This window comes from Lepidochelys olivacea (assembly GCF_965140295.1).
Source record: "Lepidochelys olivacea isolate rLepOli2 genome assembly, chromosome: 2".
Classification (NCBI taxonomy): Eukaryota; Metazoa; Chordata; order Testudines; family Cheloniidae; genus Lepidochelys; species Lepidochelys olivacea.
The window spans coordinates 161,680,726-161,693,361 of NC_140412.1; the positions used below are offsets into that span (position 1 = coordinate 161,680,726).

A 12,636-nucleotide genomic window follows, 5' to 3' on the forward strand; every position below is an offset into this window, starting at 1 on the left:
ATACATGTCGCATCCTACAAGAATTCCATAAAGTCTGACCATTAAACACATTCTTATAACACTAATGTCTATTTTAACTAGAGTAACCTGCCGGTCAGCCAGACTGGTTTCCAGAGATGCATTTGTCAGTGTTCAGTGAGGCCTAGGGTCCTGGGCATGAGCTGGAACTGATCTGCCGGCAGATCAGATGTACCTCTAGCACAATTTCAAAGCACACGTACTGAAACGTGAAAAATTTGAACTCTTAAATATTTCTGTGTTTTTATCAGCAAAGTAGCTAAATTTATCCTACAAATCTGCTGGTGCGAACTCATTTTCTACTGCTATTCACACCTGTTCATAGAGGTGAGGAAAAGACTTCAATCCTGCCTCCAAGGGAAAAATGGCTTAGTTTAAAGGCTAGGTAAATCCATTAGGAAACAAATATACTGCTGTTCCCTTAGTAAAATCAGGAAATCTACTGTTCAAAGAACTTGCCTGTTACCTATAGCCCCAAATCAGATGCTGTTTTTGCTATTTAAAATGGTTTCTGACTGTATTTTAACTTGCTAACTACAAAAAGGCATTATTACTAGTGATATCGGAAATCATAAAATTTGCATTATAATTTTCTACATAATCATCTGCATTAGACATCAGTGCTGGAATTTTCAGAGGCTAAGTGAGTTAGGTGCCCAAGTCCAACTGAATTTCAATAGGAGTGTCCTCTGTCTCTCCTAAAAATCTCAACATGAATAGTGGATGTCCTGACTGCCATGTGAAGACCTGAATTTATAGATGATTTTGAGCTCAGACAGTGGCTGTTGGGCTGAGAGCATTGTTCTAGGTGTGGGTAGAAAAAGAACTCGTATCACCCCTTCCTGCCAGAATGCAGGAGCATTTCAGTCTTAGCCTAGACTGCAGTCTGTAGGTGTATTTTCATTCTGGGGAGGAGAGGGTTGGGGGGGAGTTTCAAAAGGAAGAAAAATAGGGAGCTGGGGAATGAAAAAAGTAGGGAAATCCCACAAGCTCTGTGCAGAATCACTGCACCTCAGGGGCATACTTGGTTAAGGTCACAATCTGTATGACAATCCAGTAAAAAGGCATTAACTCAAAAAGCAGTTTTCAAATTGCCAGATAATCCTCTTGATAATTACCTCCTGAGGTATCAGTAGAGCTTTCCTGGCATCATAGCAACAGAAACAAAACCACGTTGTTCCTGATCTTTGTATAGCCTTCGCTTAACCAAGAAAACCAAAGTGGAGAAACCTTAGACTGCAAACTGAGGAAAGGTTTCGGGGGGGGGGGGGAGATGTGCGCACGCGCTTCACTTGTGAGGCCCTTAAATTATATGAGAATCTTCTTAAATAAAATATTTTCTTCTTCCTTCTCTTCTCTCCCCCACACCCTCAAAGAATGAATTACATGTTCCCGTTCAAAGGGGACGTGAAAGCAATGATCAATCAGTTCAAGCCAGGAGCAGTCCTTTTACACTTTTTTCTCATACTTTGCTCAGGTTCCACTTTAACTGAGTCTGGTAACCTGCCCACTTTGCAGTGAGGACACTGGTTAAATCACTCAAGAGCTGATAGTCCCTCCATGCCTTCCCACAGTTCCCCTCAAAAGGCAGACGTGGTCTCCCACAGTTGGCTGAGAGAGAACCATAGAAGAAGATCAGCACAAACCACTATGGGACATTCCCTTGAAACACTTGGGCGAGTGCAGATGGCACAGTAACTCTGGTAGTGCTTTGCAGTGGGGATGCTCACACCTGAATTAGGCTAAACCCAGATGCCCGCTCTCGCCAACTCTTCACTGAAGACATACCTTCGAGTGATTTACTTTTTACTCTTTGCAAGGCTAATGAGCCAACTGCAGCAGGCTCGTGAGATTGGAGGAGCTGGTTCACTAAAGCTCCGTGCTCTGGTGAGAAGCATGCTATATCTCTAATTTTAGGCAGGTTCTGTTGACGTGTCATGACAGGCTGACATTCATGATTGTCATTGTCATTCTCACTAGGAAATGACAGATTATTATGCAGCATGCCAAATCATTAAGATGCTGTGTCTTGGTTCAATATCTTCATTCTTATGCTGAAGCAGTTGGATACATTTGCAAAAAAATGTTTCCCTTAAATTCATGGAATTGCAAGGGTACCTTATAAGAAATTGTAATATACTATGCTTTTTTAAAGCATGGGTCATCCTGAACCTCCAGAACATCAGGTTTTGTTCAAATCTGTGTCACTTACTACACATAATAAGGAAAGTGTCTATATTTGCACATAAAGACTCTATGTTAAATAGCCAAAATAATTACAAGGTATCTCCTTGAAAAGCTATGTCCTTTCATGTGAGATAATATACGATCACTATAGAATTCAAAAAGTAAGAATAGAAATTATTCAGCTTTTATAGTTCATTCTTTTTTCAGTAATGTCAGTGTAATTTTTAGGGCTTTGTACAGGATTAAAAGCATGCCATTTTTACAAATTTGAATCAAGCTCACTAGCTAGTGGCCTTCAGTGGATGAATGTGTCTGCCTTAAAAGCATGATTTCTGCTCTTTAATCAACAAATATTTCTAAATTTAGACCTAAGCGGAAAATGCTATTGTTTGTGTTATATAACCGAGGAGTACCGTGTTTGACATTTTGCACCCATTTATAACACCTGTGACTACTGAGATTCACCAATGAGGACAACCAACCAGCTGCTCTCCAGCCTGCTGTTAATCACCCACAGATGAGCGTTTCATACTGAGAGAAGCAAGCGCATTGAATATGTTCCCGCTGGGGAAAATGTACTCCGTGGAAACAGGCAGGGAGGCAGATGGAGCAGTGCAGAGTTTTGTGTTGAGGAAGAAAGTCTTTGGTGGAAACAGGCACTCAGCCAGCCAGTTTCGAAAAATGAGGGTTAAAAATCCATCTTCTGACATTGGTAGCATCAGTTCTAATATCTGATATGTCCTCTATTGAGGGTCTGTATCCTGTATGTGCTGTGGAATGGACTCAATCTGATATCTCATAGAGATTTGGATCTTTAGGTTGAAGTCCATATAAAAGTGCAATGTATCATTAAATTTCATTGTTGGTCCTTTTCATCTAAAGTAAGAGTACAATAGGCCCTCCGCTAATGTACACCGTGGCTAATTTGCAATGCCTATAATGTGCACAATCAAATGGTGGTCTCTTCCACTTAGGGTCTGATCCAAAGTGCAGTGAAATAAATGGAAAGACTGGTTGGGTTAGCCCTGAACAAGGATTTGATGGCAGAATATTGTAACAAGGGGCTGCTCTTACTAAAATTCCATTATTTTTGCAGGATATGCTAACAGGAAATTTACTAGCATACTGTAAAATGTCATAAAGGTAAACTGTACTTGTCAAATGAGTGGAATGGTTTGTGTATTTCTGAATAATGCTTATTTGCTTTTTATATTGTTCACTTATGATTTTGCAATATTCAGAAAACCACAATGGGGTTTCCACATATTGATATAAATTAGTAAGGGTCCTCTTTGCTCTATTCCTATGATGTCTTATGGTTCCTGATGTGTCTGATATCCTTTGATGTGATAAGTTCTTTGCTTGCTAATTATACTGTGTGCATATCTTTTGTATCTCACGTTAGATTTGATATTTGATTATTTATTTCTGTTCCCACTTTCACTGGACTTGTGTAATGAATGAAAACTACCCTATTAGGAAACTGTTTTAGATATGGCAATGCTGTCCATTCAGAGCCAGATCCTCAGCCAAGGCACATCAAGATAGCTTCACTGAAGTCAACGGCGCTGAACACCAGTTTACATCAGTTGAGGTTTGACCCTCAGATTATTTCATTATACAGGTCTTCGCACATTTAGCCTCCCTGCAGCAGTTCTCGAACTGAAAGGATATTGAGGTGTGCTATGGAATAGCTCTTTTTCCTAATTATTAAACAATGTGAACGTTACTTGCAGTGAAAAGTGACGCCGAAAAATAGCATTGTGGGTTTCCATGTTATTGGCGTTTCAACGGTTTCCAGATCACATTTACGTACTTCACAGTTCAAAAGATTATTTTGTTCCTAATCACCATCACTACAAACTCAGTATGGAATCGGAAAGGCAAGCTGGGTTATTAAATATTACAGAACATTAGCACAAGAGCAAGCAGAGCTCTTCTCTGATCAGGACCCCGCTTTGATATCTACAGCCCTGGTCCACATTCTTAAATAACAATCACAGCTACTTCATGTCGCCATCAGTCACATATATCTTTACTTTAAATAGAACGTTTGCAATTTCTTTTGTTTCTAGTGTGTTCCCGGGATCTCATCCATTAGCACATCGCTATTGTATTGGTGTTGCAAACACAGCAGGGAAATGTTTAATTTCAAGCAAAGGCTATTTTAATTAATGATTTTCTTTAGTTCATTAATCCATTTCTAGTTATATTTGTGTTTTTAAAAAGTTTTACAAAAACTAATTGTTGGGTCTCTTTAAAATACTGCATTTCTGGGTCTTAAGTCATTAGCACTGAAGTATCTTTCTTGTGTTTTGCATCAATTTCGTATATTTAAATGGTTGCTTTATACAGTTACACAGTATATAGGGCATTACAACTGTGAACAAAAAGTACGGATATGTATTCTTGCATGCTGGATTACAAGTTGAAGAAAACGGTAAATTTGCCAATGTGCACTTGCTTAACTCATAGGTTAAATGTATCATTAAATTATAACTTTGCTGACTTACCTTAAAATTGCTGAAACAGAGCCATCACGACAAACATTTTTCTTGTTTTTAGAAGTCCAGCACCAGTACGACCAGAAACTACACCATCAACAGGCACTACAGAAAAGCAGGAAATTAAAGTTTCTCGTGTGAGGAAGTTAACGAGACAGTACAGCTTGTGAGTGTTGTACGGCACTATTTGCAAGATTTTCTCTACTACCAAGCTGAAAATTAAAGTCGTGCTAATTATTGTTCAGGATATGCCTTCTGAAAGGCGAGTGCAATTACATGATAATGATCTTACATTGATATAGTTCCTTTCATCTCTCAGGATCTTGAAGTACTTAGGACTTAAATTAATATTCAATCTACACACACTTAATACCCCACTGAAATGCAAGTCTCTTGTCTTTAATAGTGAACAGCAACATTACACAGTGGTAGAAGTTAGGAACTAAAAATTCCTTTCCACTTGAAATTAGAGGTTGATTTTAAGTAGGCAAAATTGGTGAAGCTTGGCTGGAACCACCATGTTTTATTATTACTCATTCTTATGGACCACTCAGCATGGCAAGGGAAACACTGCCATCATGTATTGGAGGGGAGGGACTAAACTGAAGGGAAGGAAAGAGGGATGATACCAGCATAAATAAACCAAGAACTCCACATTCATTAGGATGAAAAAAAACTGAACATGCAATCTATGTGAGATAATAATGCCTAGCTCCTCTGGCTGGACTAATCTTCCCAATGACACTAACTATGCAGTAGTACTAACTGTAGCTTTCATTTGTATAGCACATTTCATTTGTATAGCATTTGCATCCAGAAACATCCCAATAAATATATATAGAGAAAAGGAGGACTTGTGGCACTTTAGAGACTAACGAATTTATTTGAGCATAAGCTTTCGTGAGCTACAGCTCACTTCATCGGATACATTCAGTAATGAAGTCAGCTGTAGCTCACGAAAGCTTATGCTCAGATAAATTTGTTAGTCTCTAAAGTGCCACAAGTCCTCCTTTTCTTTTTGTGAATACAGACTAACACGGCTGCTACTCTGAAATCTGTCATTATATAGAGAGAGTTACTTTCCCAAATGTAATCATTTTTGTCATGGAACACAGTAGCTATTCTGCATCAACCAGACCTCAGAATATTTTAGGAAAAGAACTGAAGAACTGGAATCAAATTGTAACTATGCAGAGATTTAGGTTGTCAAAATATATAGTAAGTACTCAAGTTTGAATTTGTCCAGGATACTAAGGTTAACATATGGGAACACACACTCATGGCTTGGCCAGCAGGACATGACATTAGTCTCTAAGGTGCCACAAGTACTCCTCCCTCCTTTTGCTGATACAGACTAACACAGTTACCACTCTGACACCCATCTTGCACCATGGTATATCAGCTCATGCTAATCAGAAATCATTGTTTGCAAATGAGACTAAAGAGAGGAATTGACAACTCACTGGAGGGAAGGAATGCAAGGTATAGCATTCCCTGCTAATATAGGAGATTACACATGGCATGGAATTTGGCAGCATTTTGCAGAAAGATTTTCACAAGGTTGTCTGCTTGTTGCAAATGTCCAGTGTGTCTCAAGCAAATGTGCTTCTCTTAAATTAGGCACTGCTTTTACAGCTCTTTCCTTAATTAATCAGATTTATTATCACAATGGAGAAAAATTCTCCCACAAGTTTAGAGTCCCATCTGCTATTTTGAGACAGGAGAGATCAGGAACTTGTTTATAAGGTCAGCAAATGAAGGACTGAGAAACAACCATGAGGGGACCAGGTATTTGAGAAGATAATGAGTGGGACAGATACATTGGAAATAAAGGTTGGTCTTATGGTTTAACCACAATTTTGGTAGTCAAGAGATTTAAATTCTAAGCAAGGTTCAAGCACAAACTTCTTTGTGAATTTGACTTCTCTGTGCTTCAATTTATTCATATCTACCTCGCTAGGTGTTGTGAAGCTTAATTCATCACTGGTTTTAAAGCAGCTTGAGTTCCTCGGAAGGGGCTATAAAAATGCAAATACTATTAACGTTTGTTCAGCACAAAGTCCAATTTGATCATAGTGGTCATTGATGGCAGGGTCAGAGAACTACTGGGAAATTTTGAATTGATTCAGTCGAGCTCTCTAGTGGGTGAGAGAGCTTGAAATCTGCAGAGGAATCAAGACAAAAAAGAAGCTAGAGAAAAACGGGTCAAAGTAGTCTATAGGAATACTGAAGACTATAGGGATGATGATGTTTGGAAGAGAAAATAATCAATTGTTTCGATCAAGTCAGAGAATTTCTGAAGAAGAGTTAAATAGATTTTAAAAAGAAGTTAATTGCCCATCATTATTTCTAGATTAGACAGTTTCAGAATGTGGAGTGTAATGAAAGAGGAAAGTTGATCACGAAGGAAAGGTTAGTGTGAATTCGGGTGGGAAGAATTTGAAATATGGGTAGGCAATGTCACCCACCTTCTCATCAAATTTGGAGGATTTTTCAGAAAGAAGGTAAACTAACTTTAGGATCCTCAGAGGGAGGAATAAAGTGAGTGCTTATGTTGCCAGGTCTCAGTCAGGCATGTGATAACAATTCTATCATCAAGGAGGTGTCATGTGGCAGTAGAGATTTATCATTAACAAATCAGACAATCAGAGCAAGTCTATAATGGCGGGTGATATACTAAAAGGAGGTGGGTAGTTTTGATATGGATAATGTCATTATAATAATGTCATAGGCATGGAGGAAGCTTAATTCCTAAGGTAGTTCAATGAAGAAAGATAGGGTGAGTTGGTAAAGAGAATAATAACTGGCAGTGAGTTGAGATTATTAGAGAAAAGCAACGACTGAGGGTGAGGAAAAGAAATAGAGTGTCGGGTACAGTAGTGAGAATGAAAGGGAGTACAGGGGTCAAGAGATGGTGGTAGCAGTAGAGAAGGATGGTAACCAAAGACAGATGGAGAGAAGTAGCTAAGAGGAGGGTAAGGAGACAGGGAATGGAGAGAAGAGAGATGGATGAGGGTGGGGAGGAGGTTGTGTTACAGAGAATGAAGACGATATGAGAAGCCATTGAGAGGGATGGTTATGGGAATGGTAGCCACAGCCAACCCACAGAAAGTCCAGTCATGTATTAAAGTGTTTGAAGGAGCTGTCTTTGCGAGAGCGAGAATGCATCAGTTGAAATGTAGAAGAATGCATTGGAAACATGGTGAATGTGAAGATCTGAGGAATAGTAGTGGTAACCCAAGAGAAAATGAAAGCAACAGGAAAATTACACAAGTGGAAGAAATCAATATTTTAAAGTATAGCTAAAATACCGCATTTATGGAGATTCAGGTTAGAATTTGCACATTTTGATTTTGGAGCTTTTGAAAATCTCACCTTCACTGTATAAATATCAGAATATAGATTTTCAGTTCCCCAGCCTTGCACCATTATGATGGCCTCTTAAGAAAACAGCAACTCAGTGGAAGATTGCAATTAAAATGCTAGGGGCTACAAAACCAAAAGTAAATTACATATTTTTAACAAATGTTTATATAACACATATAATTATAGAGTCTCTGAGCTTCACATTTTCACACCAGCAAAACTAAAATCCTCATTTGTAGCCCATTCAAAATAAATAATTGCAAGTACAATTTGATTAATAGATAATAAGGTCTGAAGGGATCACTGTGATCATCTAGTCTGACCTCATATGAAAAGCAAACTAGCAGACAATGGTTCTGATCCATTGACCTCTGGGTTCTGGAGCCAACACACTCCCACTGCAGAACTTTCTTTAGGTACTTGCATGTGTAGGTTTTGCATATACAATGGCTTCATGTCCAAATACTGAGGGCAAAATTAAGGCACCCGTGTTTGACAAGCAAGCCCTTACATTTATTTCTTCAGGGGCCAAATTCTGTTCTGGTTGAAGTCAATGTGATCTTTGCCATTGAGTTCAGTGGGAATGGGATTTAGCTTCTGGTGTCTGGATTGCAGGTACAAAAAGTGAAAGGAGGAGTGCTGTGAAAGGAGTAGAGTGGTAAAAAGTCTTGTGCTCAAACCTGTAGCTAGAACACAATAGCACAGTGCATATGAGACAGGATTATAAATTCATTCCCCAGTTTAGTTGGATGTGACCTAAGAAGCCTTTCTGAATTGGCAGATTCTAAAAGAATTTCCGCTTCCACATAAAATAGGAGTATGAAGGAACAGATTTACCCAGCAAGGCTGGGGATAGAGCCAGAGTATCCCTGCTGAGTGTGGGGAATAAGGACTGAGAAAATGTCAGCTGCATGTTTATAAAAGAGAATAACTAGGTCAGGAGCCCAAATCTGGCTTGTTGCATTAATAAAATACCTATTTAATAAACTCCGTCATTTTTATATTTTGTTTTAAACACGAAAACAGTGTGTCATACATGCTATTCTGCTCTGGGTGATTAATTATTGTTCTTCCATGGAAAAGAATGACCTGTGGAAGAGACCACATTAGTTGGCAAAGTCTAATCATTTTATAAAAGCATTGGTATTAACCAAACCACACAGCAATTTTGCTGAGATAGGGTTGGGCAGTGTGTCATGAAACTTGTGTTAGTAGTGATTATATAGACAGCAACAATAGGTGCACAGTCCTCGATTAAAACAAAACCAAAGTACAGGCCTCTGAAAAGTGCCTGTCAGACTGGCATTGCAGGGTTCCATGTGCACTGTAATTCAGTAAGTGCCTGGTTAACATTTGCTCACTTTACAAATAAAAAGAAGCAAACTTGCACTGGATTGTGACAGCCAAGCTGAGTTTTGGGGGGTTTTTTTGGTTTTTCTTTTTCTTCACACATCACCACCAGTAGTAAAGATCCTGGAGGCAAAAATTATGGCCCCAGTTACATCTGTGCATGGATAATTGAGGACTAAAAACTTGACCCAAACCACACTGAAGTCAATGACTTGTGATCAGTGGGGTTCTGCAGTGGTAACTGAGGCAACAATATGCTCTGCAGAATTTCTTTTACTGGTGACCAAGTGTGAGAAGGAAATAACCCAACTTGACTGCCTGGTTTTTTAAAGTAATGGCTTCTCTGTAAATGGAGCAAATTTGATCTGGAGTCATAAGTTCTCAGTGAACATGGCCTTTCGCCATGTTATTTTTACAGTTACTTTTCAGAGTAGAACTGCCCTTTAAGGAATTTTGAAAATGGAAATACATACATACTGCATGCCAAAGCCGCTCCAGTAACTTCACGGTTACTGTTACACCAAGGCTGATGTTGATCCTGTATATCTATTTGAGGATTTTCTTACCAATACAGCAAGCTTATAGAATAGCAAAATGCAAAGATGAAAGCTATAAAATGAAAAAGTAATGTGAAATAGTCCCCAATGTATGTTTTTAATCAAATACATTTTCAGTCATCATATTAATTATTTGTACATAATATCAAGTTAGATTTGAAACTACATGCCATTTCAGTTTTTGCATTCGTTGTTGATGTTTAGTCAGTACTTTTTACTGGGAAATCATTAAAATTTAAAGAGAATCTAATTTATTTGAAAACTTATTTGAAAATAGTAAATTATGCCTGGCCTGGTGAACACAATTACATTCAGAAGCACTGTAGCTGCTGCTGTCCAGATTTTCCTTTCTCTCTCCTTCCCCCTGCCTCTCGCACCTCCAAAGCAAGTTAAAACAAAATTCTGTTATACCTTGTAATGAATGGAGCTTCATGCACTTTTAACGACCACAGTGATGAAGACGACCTTCCTCCGGCACTGGCAGCGGCAGTGGCAGCATCAACATCCGTTTCATCAGCATCTCCCGTGTCACAGAAAACGTGTACGCCACAAATGTCAGAAGTACAAACCCAGATATCACCTGGTGCAAAGGTAAGATGCAGAGACGGGGTCACGTAAATAGACTGAGAAATTATTCGAGATGATAGATCTGAAGACAGAAAGTGGCTATGGTTAAATGTTCTTATGAGATGATAGTATTAACTATAATTTTACAGCTGAGAGTAGTTTTTAATATGAAATTGTTGTAGCAATATACTTATACTATGCAATGTATACTGGCAGCAGCTAAAAAATTAGGACATTGAGTACCTGATCCAAAGTCCATTGAAGTCAGTGGGAGTTCATCCATCAATATCAATGGGCTTTGGATGAGTACTCAATGAATATTTACTTGGATTTCAAAGATATATAATTTTATTGTCCATCTCTCCAGATTCACCTATCAAAACACCTTTAAAACTGTATGTGTAATTTATAACCTACTTGGCTAATTTATTCTTTAATTAAATATATTGAAACTATAATTACACATATTAAATGTTTACCCAACTTGTGGGATATTTTTCTGCCTTTAGAGCCCCACAGATGTTGGAAGTACATTTGCTTTGGAGCCAGGTGACCTTTTGATGGATTTCACAGAAGCCACACCTATGGTAAATAATTCCAGTTTGCAACTAGGAATGTTTAAATGTCTTTAAGAACTATTTGAAAACCAGAATGAATATGTTTTTTTGTTGCACATTGTCTAATAATCCAAACAAAGAAAATTATGGTCTGATTTTCAGAAGTGCTGAGCACCCACTGAAGTCAGCTCAGTGCTTCTGAATATCAGGTCATTAATGTGCACATTGTCAAATATCATGGCTGAAGCGTTGGAATTAAATCCTTCTATCATGGCGATATTTGCTCTCATTTTACTGGGCTGCCCCAATTTGACCAACCTCTTTGATGCCATAAGTATGTGTAGCTAGATCTATCTTTGGGAGTGATCTGCACATCCCGTCCCCCGCTTCCTCCCCACAGCGGAGTTCAAGGATCAGCCAGCACTCCTATATCTGTGACTATACTTTCACTTTTGGTTGGTTCAAAGTACCGCACGTTGGCTTAAAAGAAAACAGGCAGCCTAATACATGTTAATCATTAACTTCCTTCTTTGGAATAATAGACTCTGAAGCACATTTATGTTTTTGCTTAAAAACCAGGCCAACTGAAGTCAATAACTAAGCTCCCATTGTTTTCAGTGGGAACAGGATTTCACCCCAGACTCCCAATGGATAATCTGAAGTATTACACTATGATCCTGAGCTGCATTTTCCAAAGTAATCATTGCATCACAAATAGGTCAAATACCATGTAGCAGTTCTGCTTGTCACTTTGTCATGTCATCTTTATTGTCACCAAGAGATTATATTAGAAAAAGCAATAGAGGGTGCAGCATTGTCTGGCATGTATTTTTTTTTTTATTAAAAAGCATTTCAGCTATGGGATATCACCAAACTGTTTATTGACCAGCTAGATCCTGTCATGTCATTATATTGTGTGAACATGCCGTTTACTTCAAAGACAGTACGCTACATGCCAAAAATTGCTCCACACCCTGTGTTACATTTACATCGGTACTGTGTTTTCTCCTTCATGTTTCACAAAATGAAGAAAATTTCACTAAGAGCCCGGGGTGCAGGAGTACTGCACAGAACTGCACCATGCTGCACCCCACTTCCCCTTGCTGTGGCTGGCCCCCTTAGTCAGCAGGTGCAGAACGGATGTGGGACTGAGGCCACACCTCTGTTCATCCCCTTTGGCTCACTTCAGAGAGCAGTCCTGGTCCACCCTTGACCTACAGCTGTGACAGGCCAGAGCATGGCTGTGAAAAATGCGGGGAAGGCTGTTTGTGCATTCATGCCCCAGTCTGAGCAACACACATTAAGGCCTGTCACAATCTAGCCCTTAAAAAATCCACAGTAAAAGACTAGTTCTCAAAAAATCAGTACTTTACTTCAGGAAACCTAAGGAACAGACGTTCACTGTGGAGACCCAGAGAAGTTCTGAGAGCCTGCGCGTTTCTTCTCCCGAGCTCAGTTTATATCAAGTCTTTAGTATTTATTCAGTTAAATGTGGCCCAGAATCAGAATTATTGTGAGTATTGCTTACTG

General features: G+C 38.9%; 1 protein-coding gene across 3 annotated transcripts in view; it reads left to right on the plus strand.

The window, feature by feature from the left end:
• Window positions 1–12,636, plus strand: part of EPB41L4B (erythrocyte membrane protein band 4.1 like 4B) — a 246,643-nt gene that overhangs the window by 202,612 nt on the left and 31,395 nt on the right. For all 3 annotated transcript variants that reach the window (XM_084619648.1, XM_084619649.1, XM_084619650.1), the window contains 3 exons: window positions 4,771–4,875; window positions 10,435–10,573; window positions 11,059–11,136. In XM_084619648.1, the coding sequence (XP_084475774.1) occupies window positions 4,771–4,875; window positions 10,435–10,573; window positions 11,059–11,136 (322 nt within the window). The remainder of the gene's footprint in view (window positions 1–4,770; window positions 4,876–10,434; window positions 10,574–11,058; window positions 11,137–12,636) is intronic.